At 36.9% G+C, this 15,517-nt stretch overlaps 1 protein-coding gene across 1 annotated transcript in view; it reads right to left on the reverse strand.

Annotated features, from left to right (window-relative positions):
- Window positions 1–15,517, reverse strand: part of MMP16 (matrix metallopeptidase 16) — a 162,876-nt gene that overhangs the window by 73,910 nt on the left and 73,449 nt on the right. The window contains exon 2 of the mRNA XM_053956301.1: window positions 4,225–4,373. Coding sequence (XP_053812276.1) covers window positions 4,225–4,373 — 149 coding nt within the window. The remainder of the gene's footprint in view (window positions 1–4,224; window positions 4,374–15,517) is intronic.

Here is a 15,517-nt window from a genome sequence, read left to right on the forward strand (position 1 = left end):
AATAGGAAACAGTCAAAAGAATGATGTATGATGTATTTCAGCCGTGATGATTCCTTTTTTTAATACTTCAAATTGGATATTTGCTGGGAGTACAGACCTTATATATACTTTTGTACAAAAAAATTACTAATTTACTAAGAAAATAAACCTCTGGATCAATTTCAACAGCTCAGAATTTACTTTATGAGTGATAGTTAATATATAAACAGCAGAGAGCATAAACTTGGTTAGAAGCTCATCTAAGCATTGAAATAAACATATTTGCCATTTATTTCTAAAGGATGACATTAGAATAAAATGAAAGTTTTATTATTATTGCACAGATTTAGTCAGCACCCTGTACATGACCATTCCATCTGTATATTCAGAAGTCTTGGGAATAAACATGTATAGCAGTTTTAAGAAAAGACAACAACTAGTCTTTTTCTACAATGTTTCTTTTAGGGATGCAGAAGACCAGGAATGCCAGCAGTGGGTCCAGTTTCAGAAATGTCTTTTTTTCATGAAACATTGACTGTGTTTGGTAATATATAAATGAAATACAGAAAATACTGTGGTACTCCATGCAAACATTAGACAGTATTTTCATTGGGTTAGCCATTCTCATGGTATTTGTATTCAGAACTTCTCTCACATTCTTACACCATTATAAGGATGTCTGTTTCTACCACTCACTCTTCCTTACCCCAGCAATAAGTATGTATCATTCTTTCCAAGACACTTGAGAAAAAAAAATAGCAAAAACAAGTGAAATCTGAGTAGTAGGGAGAGGATGAATACTGTACATATTTATGCATACCAAAATACTCATTGAGGATTATTTTTTTTTTCAGAGCAGCAAAATCCCTCCAGGAGACATTTAATGGTGCTGCTGCTGTAGGACATTATTTCTTTGTTAAAAGCCCCAAAGCTGGCTCCTATGAAGTTGCTACTATAACTTTTTTAATTGTTTGTCCTTCTGAAGACGAAGAGGCACATCATAATCTCTTCTCAAGATATGTCAAAGAAGCAAGTAAATCCTCTTGCACAAGATGAGAACATATTTTTTATGAGGTTCCTGCTTTATTTATTATTTGTAACACCAGCCTTGTTAGTTATTGCAGCATATTAATCCCAGAGAAACAAATTACAAATTGTCACATATAGTATATATACTTTCTGTGAAGATGAAAGGAAAAATAATTTCAAAAATTTACAAAATAATGCCACAAATGAACAACTGGAAAATAATCTACCCTTCATTATGTATTCATATTTCCTATGAATATTCAGTGATGTGAACTGATGGTACCTCGAGGCCAGAATTTATTTAAAAATCAGGTTTTTGTTGGTTTGTTTTTTCGACACCACTGAAAGTGTGACAAGCCTTTAAGAATCAGTTCTGTTCCTAACTTGACTCAAGTTAATGCGACTCCAAATATCTAAGTAAATGCAGCATTCATCCAGCATAAGTTACATGTACCTAAGAATTGCAATATATTAATGTATCTTTCTATGTAGAAGAAAATTATGCATCAAAAAATCTCAAAGACTCAATATTCACCACTTCATACAATTAATATTTTGAGTTGCTGCATAGATGGATTTCTTTATCTCTTAAATTGCAGAAGTGTAGAAAATCTTGGTGGCCAAACTGCCAAATTAGCAACATTAACAATCTCCATTTGAGTTTAGAATTTTGGGTTGCTTTGTTGTTTTTTTTTTTTTTTCAATTCTCCAGCTGATACTCTAAATTGAGATGCCTCTGCTTTCCCTTAGGTTACCCCTTTCTGTCTCTTCTACACTGCTGTGAACAGACTATTTTACTTTTAGTGAAATATATTGTCTCTGATGAAGCTGCTACTAACGTATCTTGAAAAGGGTCCTAGTTACTGGCAGCACTCTCTCCTCAAAAATCAGTCACTGAAGCTGTATGAAGAGCACAGACTCTTCACCCTGCAGAGGACCATAAACATACTTTTGAGCATGGCTCTCTCACAAGGCATTTACTGCTATTGCACTGCATGGTCTAAGGGCCTTTAAATTCCTAAACTGAGGGATGTGTGATCAACTCACCTCCCCTGAGAGCAACCACAAAATCTGCTTTGTTTTATTGCTTTCCAATGCAATAGAGTATGTGTCAGTGGAATAAAATGATTTTTCCAATCCTGCCAGAATTTTGTGTAGCCTCTTCCCTAAACTCTAAATGATAGGAAAATCATTAATGTCGGCTACTTTAACATAAAAGAATAACAAAATATGACACATCAGGTTGGGGGTGGTAAGTGGGAAATGAAGGATGATTTCTCCCTCCACCCCCCAATAAGAATTTTAGACCAGTAAAAAGATATTTCACTGAAGCAAATGTTGGATATGCAGTGACAGCACTATTGAGTTATTGCTTGCTTTTCAAGCAAAGTAACTTTTTCTGAAATCACAAGATAATCTTTATCACAATTCAACTGAATGAGTCCAACAAGCACTTCAAATCAGAGAAGAGATTAAGTTTGAAAAGACCTCTACAATCATTGATTCATACTTTTATCATGGCACTGCCAAATCCACCATAAAACCATGTCCCTAAGTGACACATCTACACTTCCCTGGGCAGCCTGTTCCAATGCTTGACAGCCCTTTAGGTGAAGAACTGTTTCTTAATACCCATCTAAACCTCCCCCGGTGCAACTTGAACCCCCGTCCTGTCACTTATTACCTGGGAGAAGGGGATGGCCCCTGCCTGGCTACAACCACTGTTGAGGTGTGTTTTCTTTAAGTTTGTGTTTGCCCACTATTCTCCTCCCTAATCTTTTCCCCTCCCAAGTTGCCAGTCCCTCCAAGCCCTTCCCTAATTTCTTCCCTCCCAAGTTGTCAATCCTCCCTATCCCTACCCCTTTTTCCAGAGTGTTCCGTGTCTATCTAGTAGTATAGATGCCCCATTTGTTGCTTTGTATTATTCCCCTCCCCTGCTCTCCCTGATAGGTTTATAGACTTAAGATTAGCCCGCCTTAAGACTCCTCCCCTGCCATTCCCTCATTGGTTAGTTGCCCTATACCACGCCCCCTAAGCTGTTGTATAAAAACCTCTGCATACCCCCTAAGTCTTGTCTTGGGGTCTTGGATCCTCATGTCTTCCACCTAATAAGCCCACCCAGTTCTACCCCAAGTCCCATGTTGTTGTTATCTGTTCCTTTGCTGGACCAAGCAATAACTGGGAATAGCAGAGCTCACAGGGGGAAAGTCGCGCCCCTGCTGTCGCTGCCCAGTACGCTACGACAGCGCACTGCAACAAACCACCTTTCAGGTAGTTGTAGAGAGTGATAAGGTCCCCTTGAGCCTCCTTATTTTATGTTAAACAGCCACAATTCCCACAGCTGCTCCTCATAGGACTCATGCTCCAGACCCTTCCCCCGCTATGTTGCCCTTCTCTGTACACAGTCCAAGATCTCAATGTCCTTCTTGCAGTGAAGGGCACAAAATGGAACGCAGGATTCCAGGAGTGACCGCACCAATGTCAAGTACAGGGGCATGATCACTGCCCTGATCCTGCTGTCTTAATCCCAGGTACATTCTTTTAATTGTGTGTTAATAGTTTCTGTTATTTTACTTTTTGGGGCATATTTTTAAAATTCAGCATAGTATAGAGTTGTTTGAAAGTGTCCTTTAATAGCTCCGTTTTACAGAGTTTCTCCGTGGTATCCATTCTGTCACCAAAATCAGGCACTGAGAGCCTGAAACAATTCAGAATTGCAAAGGGCATGAAAAACTAATTCAATTTTACTGCATGTTAAAATCACGACACCTGTTTTTTTGTTATTAGAAACCATTAAACAAATGGGCCAGTGGAGTCTGCCAAATTTAATAAATAAGAATAAAGAAATTTACAGTAAAGATTTTCCAGTAAAACAAGACTCCTTCAACTGTGATACATTTCATGGATTCTTGCCAGTTTCAAATATGTTTTTCCCTTCCAAAATGATAACCTTTTGGCCCTTACTTTAGGTAACCCTGGGACATCTTGTTTACAATCACTTGCCCAAAGGCAGACAGCAGTTAGGCAGGTGATGACCTGCTACCATGAAATAAAAAAGCTGAAGAAAATGAAAAGGCAAGGAAGAGAGAAACAATTTACCTCCCCATCTGAAGCTGCAACACTATTTGGATACTCCAGTTACGCTGCTGCTTCCCAGCTCTATTTTACCCTGCTTGAAACAGAAAAGTCAAGAGCAGTTCAGTACTGGTTACTTACTCAATTGTGTTCCTGTCCACTTTTCCTGTCATATTAATGCCATAGAACTGCTGCATGGCAGCTATAGCTGATTGCATGGTTTCTGCAGAGCGCAACACCGACATTCGGGGGTCAGTTGGTGGAAGGTAGCCATACTTTTGTAACCATACCTGCAATGACAAGTGCAGTGGCTATTAAATAGAAATTAGAGGTAAATAAAATGCTCCCTAATAATTAGTTGTATACCATACATAAAGAAGCTTCTAATTCACCAAGTATATGTTCTGTTAGTTTGGGTGCTTGGGTTTTTTATTTATTATAGCTGCAGATTAGAAATTCTTTGGGAATTTTATTTCACCTTCTTTATTAAAGATTCTGTTGCTGTAAGACTTACAGAGTTTTCTACCCAGAAGCCAATCTCTCTTTATTATCTGAAACTGCCTGCTTCAATTATTTATTTAATGTATTTATTTATTTATTTGAAGCTACAACTTAAGCACCTAACCCTGTGTCTAGGCACTCAAGTAGTGTTTTAAGCAGACAAGATATAAATCTACAATATATGCCACGTACAATTGACTGCCCACAGGGCACATAATAATATTCACCATCTACAATAATAAATCCACAATAGTTCACGCATTTACACTAAATTGTTATTGTCTCTTGAAGAACATGAAAGAGAGGGTAGGGAGACATTCAGCTTTCTGACAAGAATATCAAAATTGCAAACTTATAGGCAAAGCAGGTGTCCAGGAGATAGTGAAGTAGTAGAGTCTGCCTTCACTTAGAGAAAACTCTCTCATAAGAGGAACTGCTTTTTTAAATCAAGATGCCAACTGCTTATGCTTTTAATTGTGTAGAAGTGTGAGGTCCAAATTAATGAAAGCTTTATGCATTAAAGCCACTATCTTAAGAATCCTTGGAGGACAAGACCGCTGAAACATGCTGTCCTCTTGAGGCAACGTTTCATAAGCAAGTAGCTGCAGTCATCCTGTTTTTGTGTATTCTCAAAATCAAGACTATACAGAAAACAGTGAAAGACTTTTGAGGAAGTGAGGGCACTGATGCAGCTTTAAAAATGTCTTTTCATTTGAGGGCTAGAAGTACTCACTAGAATGAAAGGTACATATAAGCCAATCTACAAGACAGTTAAAATGGATTACTGCAGTTTCACTCCCTCCAGTAACAAAATATTTGTGACCCCATGAATCTGATCTTCTGTTCTTTAACAAAAAAAAATCGAAATTGATTCAGCCACCTCTTTCAAACATATTGCATCACAATTCACAGATTCTAAATCATTACATTAATGAACAGTATCCACCCACCACACCTTATAGTGTTTTGTGGGCTCTCTCTGCCTCATACAACACTTCTGGGTTTTTACCTGTTTGTATATACACTATTTTTATGCAGTCTAACACCAACCTATGAATCTATTTTCAGTTTTAAATTTATCTTTCTGAATCTACCATTTCAGTTTTGCAACAGGTTAACCATGGTTGTGATGCACTCCCCTTTTATGAACACAGTGAAGATGATCACCTCAGATTAACTTATTATTCAGCTTCATTTGCCTAACACTGAATATGCTTTATAGGTGAACATTGGCTCAGTGTAAGTAAAAGATCAAACTGGAATTAAAGATAGTGGAAATCTTCAGGCTATGAATTCAGATATTTCTAATTTAAACATGTTTACCTTAAACACACATTTACCTGTGCAGTTCACACACAAACTCAACAACAAAAAAATCACAAAATCACACAATACTCTGAGTTGGAAGAGACCCACAAGGATCATCGAATCCAGCTCTTAAGTGAATGGCGCACAGGGATCAAACCCACAACTTCTTTGTGAGCTCCACACAACAGGGAAATACAACAGGACAGGGAGGTATAGACAGGATTAAAACCCAGACTAAAATCTTTCACGTTCACACTATCTCTACATACAGGAACCATTCAGAAGAAGAAAATGTTGTTTAATAGATGGGAAAATGTTTTTATTTACCATATAAATGAATTGCTACAATCAGTACCTACATACAACTTTACATATTCATACCTACTTGTACTTTGCAGTTTTAAGGGAGAGCTTGTGTACATTAAGTGTGTGCAAGATTTGGGTAAGTACAGAAATAACTCTTTATGTGCCACTTTGCAGATGAAGCCTGTTCTTCCCTTCATTATTGGAAGATAGCTCTGAAAGGCCAGACAGCCTGAATGTTGGCAAAAGCAATGTACTAAGTGGAAACAAGACCACAGAAGTAAGAAACAAATAAGTTTGACACAGAGTGGATTGATTTCAGCGTAGTATGTAGAGTCTCTTTACATTAATGTTTACAATGAGTACATTTAAGTATGAGGTTATTTTTATATTCATCTTCTCAAGTCAGTGATATCCAAACAAATAGCAAGGGAAGAAAAATAGTTCTGAGTAGCATATCACGGTTATGTAAAATGGTGCCATCTTCTCAGCAAGAATTTGGTATGCAGACACAGACTAGGGCTTTTTATGAAGTTCTCAGGTACTAAGGGCAGAAAAAATTGCTTGGTAAGCTTGGGAGGTCACCTATCACCATGCAAAACCATCCTCACTGCAGCATAACTGAAGAAGTCAGAAGTATGGGATTGCAAGAAAGAAAACATGCCAGAAGTTAAACCTTCAGATATCTCAATTAGAAAAGCTATTAATACAGAGACAGAAAAAATATCTTGGGGACTACTGCTCATGGGAGAAGTGGGGCAGGGAGAACAAACTGGAATCTAGGAGAGTGCCACTGCAGAGACACTTGGCAGAAAAGGAAAAGAGGGCTGGCTCAGAAACAGCAGGAGAAGACAGTATAGCCTTTCTCTATCTAAAAAGTCTTACATGCAAGGTAAGTACAGGGTGCCTGAAAGCCACCCCCAATCATTGAACAAAGGAAGTAGACCACCTGGGTCTTCCCTCAGCCTTCAAAATAGACTAGAAGTCACAGCCAACATACTGGAAAGTCAGATGACACTCTGAAAGTAAGTTTCTTTTTGAAAATTCAGACAAATTGACCTCCAGGCTGGTGAATGTTTGAGAGCTAGTAGCACTTAGTGTTACAAAATTCTTTACTCTAGCCTTATGAGAAAGGATTATGAAACAAGAAAAAAGACAGAAAATCTGGTTCTGTAGTTTTCTGCAGGAAGAATAGAAACTTTGGAAGGACCTTGTCTCAGACTACCAGATATCTGAAATATGCATCTCAGATTTTATTGTTCATAATCCAAATGCTGTGAACTGTAGAGGAGAAGCTTAACTTAAAGCCCAGATAATATATAGGTAGGCAAAACAGCAAAAAAGGAAAAGAAACAGTATGAGAAGGAGAATGAAATGAACAAAAATTCTCTTGGTCTTGTACTTTTGAGGCAAGCTATAAAAGAAATTATACACAGAAGAATTTTCCCCGCCCCTCTACTGAAATTAGACTTAGTCTGCCTTTAAGGTACTTCAGCAATGACAGTGTCTTGGCAAGCCTCATCCTGAGGAAATCTTTGGAACAAAGAAATAGTGAAATATATCCATCTAACATGCAATGTCTTGGATGCCAATGGAACCCTTTGCACAGACCCCAAGTAGGTGATAGGTTTCATTCCTTTATACAATTTAAATTATACAATTTTTTTGGCAGGACTTTGTTGTCCTGCTGCTAAATGAGAACAGTGGTATCTCTCAGGTAACCACAGGAAAACACAGATGGAAGGCAATAGGGTTCTGCCATTTCCCTCTCTAGTACAGTGCTTTAGTATCCCACTGCTGTGAAGTTTCCTTCAGAGTTTAATCCTTCTTACTAGAATTTAAGCCCGTAATTTTATTTTACCTGCTACAGGTAAAGGGAACCAATTATTCATTTCCCCTCTGAAGCAGCCTTTCATGTATTTGAACTTTCTGATGTGAGTCACTCTTTCTACTATTTTAAAAATGAACTAAAGAAACCTCTTTTCCTTAATCATATTTCATTATCTGCATTAACCTCCAGAGAACCTGAAGCTAAAATCTATCTTTACGAAGCATCTGCTTGCACTAGATTTCTATGCTAGTTCCCATTGTTGGCCTATTAGCAAACACTGGAGTTTAGCTGTAGTGTTAGGTGTAATTCAGAAGAACATGGACACCCAAATATTTCCTTTTGGAAAGAAAAGCAAAAAAAAAAAAAAAAAACAGAAAAAAAACAAAAATAAAATTACCCTAAAAATATTTTTATTCCATAACAGAACTTCAAGGCTTATGTCCCACTCATCTAAGCATTTTAAAATTTTAAACCCATGTTTTACACATGAAAAGTTTCTTCAGCCTAATTCCACCTTCTGTTTTCATAATCATAAAGAAAATGAGAAACAGAATCCATTGGTGATGAAATCTGTAGACATGACAGGAGTTGGTTGAGGACCCGAGACTTCTGCAGACATCCATGGAACCTGTAAGTGCTCAGCACATGAGCTGTATCACCTTCTAAATTTTGAGTGTCATTGATTAGATACGTAGGGTTTGGGTTTTTTTAATGACATGATGAAAAAATCTTTTTATTTTAGTTTGTAACTTATGCTATGCTATGCTATGAAACAGATAGAATTTTCTCCCATGGCTGTATTTTTTTTTCTCCTCTAAAGAATAAAGAATGGGCTAACTTAAAGTGTATTAAACACACCAAGGAATCTTAATCATTCAGCTCTTTGCTAGTTTAGGAAGAAAGACTGATCTTAAAAACAGTATGTTAACACCAAACTCTTATAAAGAACAAGGAAAACTGGTGCATTATCACTAAAGATTAAACAAGAATATTATTAAGATAATCAGAGTTTCAGAGACATTACTGATTTCTAAGATAGAAGAAAGTTTAGCAACAAATTATTATTGTTTCTGAATGAAAGTACATAGTATAAGCTACAATACAATTATGTCCTATGAAGCTGAAGTCTTAGTAAATCAGTCTGATAAAGCACGAATAAAAACAATTTCATAAATATCTTCAGTAGAGCAGCTACATATAATGATTATTCATGTATTCCTATTCCTCTTGTAGATTTTATCTGCAAGCAGAATTCCTATCTGCACTGAGTAAAACTGTGATATTTCATAATTTCAAAATATTTTGACTTCTGTTTTTTAATACACTTCCACACTATAAGTGAAATGATTTTAAGTGTCTGAGTAATTCAGGAGATTTGTATTTTCAAAAAGCACACATTTATGATTGTAACATACAGAGATCACCACAGGATTTAGTAGTTCAAGTGCTGATGTAATTGTGAACAGGATTGAAGGCTTTAACTATAGTAAGGATAACAAAGCTAGCTCTAGAATTAGTATCCATATGACCAAATTATTTCTTCATTTAGGTCAAATAATCATGGTTAATGGTGTGGCTTAATTACAGTCCTGCCTATTGCAGCTAATACAGACTTTTCAGTGACAACTTGACAGTCAGATAGCCAGAAATAAACAAAAGTGTTTACACAGAGCATTATATGAAATCTTCTGATGTCTTTCCTTCCTTTTGCCTTCAGTGCCAGCAGTTCCTCATCAGTGGTGTTTTTTCTTCTTAACAGAATGCACTGATGTGAATGGGTATACGATGCACGGCATATAGCTAGTAAGAAAAATACTTCAAAGAAAAAGCACACACAGTCCAGGAGAGTCTGCCTAGTCTATCACTGATATCTACAGGATGAAAATAAGAATTATGATAGATAAAACAGAAGTCTAATGGTCCTGATTGTTTTAGTACCCATGGTTTTAAGTTGAAATAACTAATCCTTAACAACCAAAAAAACAGTTCTCATGTTCAGAGTACACTGAAGCTCACAAACATGTCAATTTCTTGTAAATTGTATAGTAGTGTGGAAAAGATGTTAAAATGAAGGAAGCATCTTCATGTTCTTTGAACATGCCAGAAAGAAAAACTTGCAAAATTTCTTTCTCCATTGACATAAACTAGAAAGTGACCAATCTATTTTCTTGTGAATTATTGTGACAACTCCCCCAAGAAACAATTTACATGTGACACTGGCACATTCTTAGACACATTAATGATGGTAATCTTCACTGGGGATTTCAAAAATTGTAGCAAGGACTTAATAATTCAGACAAGTGTGTGGGATCTAGGTTGCAGCCTGTACAACTGTAAATACTTAGATACAGTACTAGAAGTAGCAGAATTGACCTCAAAGTGGGTCACAGAAGAGAATAAATTTGGCTTCACTGGGTTCGGTGTTGCTGCAGCTAGTCAGTTCAAAATTAATTGAGGCACCTCCACTGTTCTATTTTGTATCTGCCTATTGATTTTTCTGTGTTCTAGATACAAAATAGATGTGAAACTGAACCATATTACCCTATTAGTCTCCATCAGTACAAAACTAGATTTACTAACACATGATACTGCATGTCAGCAGAGAGGTGAAAATCTGGAATTTCCCCACTCACATGTATAGTGACACAGATAATTTTAAAAGGGTACACCTCAGTGAGAGGCAGCTCAAGAATGAAGACTGCAGTCCAAAGCCAGAAGCTTTGCATTGTAAGTGACTTTGATTCAAACTCAGTGTCCAAGGAATGACAAAAGTAAAAAGACAAAATGTATTCAAAACTGAGTGCTGAATTCCTCTCATTTGTAATTCAAGTTTAGTTTAAATATTCTAAATAATTTCCTTTATTTTCCCACACTTACACATGGGAAAATCAATGTAGCTTGAGAGCAGCAGAAGTGGGAGGTGTAAAAGAGCTGTTGGGAGCACCAGGCCAGAGCCATTTACAGATCCTGGGCACATGGGAATCTACCAGTAAGCAGCAGATGTGGGGTCTACATATAGCACTGTCCGTCAGCAACTGAAATATGCCTGGAACAGAGATTAGACACTACTCAGCTCCAAAGGCAGAAGCTACATTGTTTATTCACTATTTCTACTGTCTGTGTGGAGAGTGGGTTAGTGGCATAAGGATCTGACACAAATCCCTGGCCTGGAAAGAAACTGTTGATCATTTGCTCAAACAAATTTAGAACTGACTTCAGAATGTGGACCTTATTCATTAGTTACTCAGGGAAATTTTCTTCAATCACTAACAGAAATCTCTGGCAAAGTCTGGCAGAGACCCAGACCAGTGGAAATATTTCTGCAAATAAAACTTCTAGTAGAAAAATCAATCATACAGCTTATGTTAAAGGACTCTGTCTCTGCATCTTACTAGAATTTCTATAGCTTCTAGAAAAATATTAAGTGTTCTGCAGGGATAAGAATGCTGTATTGAATATTCTGACTGAATTTGTCCTAACTCGTCCCAAAAAAAGGAAAAAAAAAAGGAAACTTATAAGGCCATGAGGATGAATAAGGGACTAGAGCATCACTTCTATGAAGAAAGACTGAGAAAATTGTGACTTTTCAGCTTAGAGAAGAAAAGGCTCCAGGGGTATCTTATCTATGTAGACAAATATCTGAAAGGAAGGAGCAGAGAAGATGGAGTCAGGCTCTTTTCCACAGGGCCCAGTAACATGACCAGAGGTTATGGCTACAAACTGAAACACATGAAGTTCTTTCTCGAGTCTAAGGAAACACTTTTTTACTGTGCACTGGCAACAGATTACCCACAGATGCTTTGGTGCCTCCATTCTTGGAGATACTCAAAAGCCATCTGAATATGGTCCTAGGAAGGGGGTTGGACAGAGTTCTCTTTCTACAATAGCCATTCAATAACACCTTTGGTTTATGAATGTCAAACTAACAAAGAACATGGGTGCAACATTGCAACTTTCTGCTGATAGCTAAGCAATTGTATGCATTTAGAAATAATTGTTGTCTACTTTTTTGATAACCGTAATATTGTGGGTAATGGAGATTGCCCACAAGATTCCATAACCTCCAGTTCCTTTAAGACTCAAGCATTTTACTTTTTGTGCCTCTTTCTGTCCCTCTTTGTGTATCTTCTGAGAAGTTATTCATGTGTTCCTACTTGGAACATTCTTGATCTTTCCTGGGTTTAGATTTTTCTTTTTCTTTTATGGTTTTCTGTGACTCATTATATGTAGCCGTGGAGTTCATTCAGATGCCTGGATTCCAGAAAACCACTGACTAGATCAAGGTGATAGGCATATAACAAAAACAATTAAGAGTCTGAAGTCAGGGCAATTCTGGTTGAACCAAAGGCCTATGAGGTGTTCCTTGGAAAATCATCACTCACTTTTTGTTAGCAAAAATGAGTGATGCCTCCCAGTGTTCCTCTTCACAGCATTGCAAGTATTTAGACAAAGCTTTGAACATATCAATCAATATATAAATGCAACTGTTGTTTGGTGATATATCAAAAAAAAAGGCAAGAGTTCCCAGTAAGTCTTTCACCACATTCCAGAAGATCACCCCATCTTGTCATTGCCTTGGTATTAATCTTTGATCCCTACATCTTTGCAATACCTCACTTGCAAACTGATTATTTTCATCTAATCCAAATACATATTGATGGCATAACTTTGACTATGCTTAGCATCACAATATTTTAGGGCAGAGTTGTTTATTCTTATAAAAAAGGCAATCAGGGAACTGAACAACGACTAGGGAAACAGAATTTGCTGCTTAGATCCTACAGCTTAGTACTTGCTTGAACTTTTGTTTCTTCTGGTTTAGATTTCTCAAGAGAAAGCCTATCTCTCCTCGGACACATATTCTAAACAATCAAAGCAATGCATTTCATCATGAATTCATGAGGGCTGCCTCACTGCTTCAATCACCATCCTACCAGCAGGAACGTTTCCAAGTGGTTGGTGCTAGCTGGAAATGACAACATATTTTTTTAGGCTCTGAGACTATCATTGCAGGCAACCATATAGGAGGTGTACACATCCCTAAAACTTAAGAAAAAAAAATCGATTTTTCCTCATAAGCTGTAAAACCATTAACAGGAGCAGTAACACAAGAAACAGAAACTTTATACTACTATAATACTGAAGTAAGAAACCTTAGTTATTTGGTATGTCTGTCTTCTATGGTGCAATTATAAATTACATGCTTTGATGTAAATCAAAACAAAAACAAAACCAGAAGTGTATTGACCAAAAATATAGTAATGATCACTTTCCTTTTTATATATCCCAATAGGTTGTTTCAAAAAATTTTACAAAAGTACCAAAACTTTGTCCGAAAAATTTTATGTAGGAAACCAACAGATGGTGGTGTGTTACTTTAAAAAGGCTTGTAAGAAGGTAGACTATTGTAAAAAAGGAAAAGGTCAATCTACAAAGTTCCTCTGGGGAAATGATTAGTCAAATCATATTTGGCTCTTGGTATTTGAATCCATTAGATAAAATAGCTTTATTATTATAATTTATGCAGTTTCAATTTACAACACTGAAATAGATGAAATGCAATGTAAACATCTAAAGCACATGTGACTGGAACAAACTTTTATCCATCTTGCCTTTATTTAATTTTCTTCATTATAATAGGTTTTTTCTCATTTTATAAAGATAAGAAACATCATATTCTGAACCACTGAAACATCCACTAAATAGCTACATAAATGTTTATTGAATAGATATCAATAATATGAATAGTCTTATGAGTTAAACTAAAATTGCATTAAAGCAAAAGAACAGAAATGCAACAGCACAATGCATGTCTTTGTTGATTTATACTTCATAGGTTTTTTATTACACCTTTATAAATAAGATTGCATGTAAATTCATACTTTACCACACATAAGCAGTGTTTAAAAGTTTGTCTGTAGACAACCAGCTGGCTATGCCAAAGTCAAGAATAAAGCTGCCTTCAGTGGAAACAGGAGGTATTTAACTGAATCAGTTAGTTCCTTTATTTGGATGAGTATAACTTTTATTTCTTTCTATCTATTTTTCAGCAATTAATGATGTCATAACTATCAGCAACATAAACTTAAGCACAGTATTGTTTGTTTACCACGGTCAAAAGAATTTTTAAATGTAAATCTATAAATATATGCTATATCCACTTGTAACTTGAACATATTCTTTTTTTTTCCTTCTGCTTTTCAAAGTCAGATATGTAAGATGCAAAATTTCAGATCCTGCACTTCTTTGCTAGACGTCATTGCATATTTTAGAAATACTTCCTTTTTTTGACTGGTCTAAGATTTGTGATACAGTACTATTATAGCTCTTTGAAAAATCTGATTTATATTTTCCTGCAGAAATATGTAGATAGAAGATGAATGTGGATTTTGTAAATACATAAAATTGATGTATGATAGCAGTTCGTCATTTCCCAGAGAGAGACAAGAAGAAAATGTAATGAACAAAAATGGTAATTCTGTCTTTCCCAAATTACCTTATTTGGTCTACATGGCAGAATGAAAACAAAACAAAAGTAAATACTACAACAGAACATTTAAAAGAAAAATCTGCAAGGAGGCCAGGGAGCTAATAAAAAAAGGAAGTACATTTCCTGAATTGTATGATTTCTTCATGAGGAAGATGGACAACATTCCAGTTCAGCCACTGTTTTGCAATGAACACAGTCAATTCAGCTACATGAGTGTATCTGATCAGAGGCCCTAATGGTGAAAAGGAAAGCACAGTACAGAAAATAGCTTGTCCTCTATCCCATACTGTTTTGATTTCTGACTGATTCCCCAGTTTTGAAAATGCTGTTCCAGTAGAAGAGTTTCCATTGAATATTGATCTATAATTAATGTTTCCCACTTTCATTTCCAATACTTCTTCAGAAAATGCCTGTGGGAGATGCCTCTGCTACAGGGAGGGCAGGGATCAATCAGAACCTAGTGCTGCCATTTATACATGCTTGCTTCTAATACTTCTAAACTTCTGTGATAGTTTATGCAAATTATACCTGTCTATCTTTTCCTCTGGTATGTGTGGTTCTGTCGTGGGGACAGGACATTTTCATGCTCATTATCCCAATCGTGGTTTTTGTTCCCTGTCCTCAGTTTGTTTTGTCTTCCTTCCCCCCCCCACCCCCGGGCTGGCTGCTGCCTTGCCGCTTAGCTTGCTTGCTGCTTTGCTTGCTGCTGGCTGCATGCTTTGCTGGCTCTGCTTTCCTCTCTTTTTTCTCTGCTTTTCGCTGGCTTGCTTTTTGGCCATTTTTTTTTTTTTTTCCCTTTTTCCCGGTTTCCGTTGTTCCCTTTTCCCCCCCCCCCCCGAAGACATCGGACCTACTCCGGGCAGGAGCTCCCCCGGGGTCTGCGAAAGAAGCTGCGTACCCTCTGCGGCGAAGAGAGATACAGCTCAACCCCCTTGGACTGGTGAAAACATCTGTGGTCATCTTGGGCTATTTCTCTTGTGCTGGGGAGTGTTTTTTTCGTT

Source organism: Vidua chalybeata, chromosome 1 (assembly GCF_026979565.1).
Source record: "Vidua chalybeata isolate OUT-0048 chromosome 1, bVidCha1 merged haplotype, whole genome shotgun sequence".
Lineage (NCBI taxonomy): Eukaryota > Metazoa > Chordata > Aves > Passeriformes > Viduidae > Vidua > Vidua chalybeata.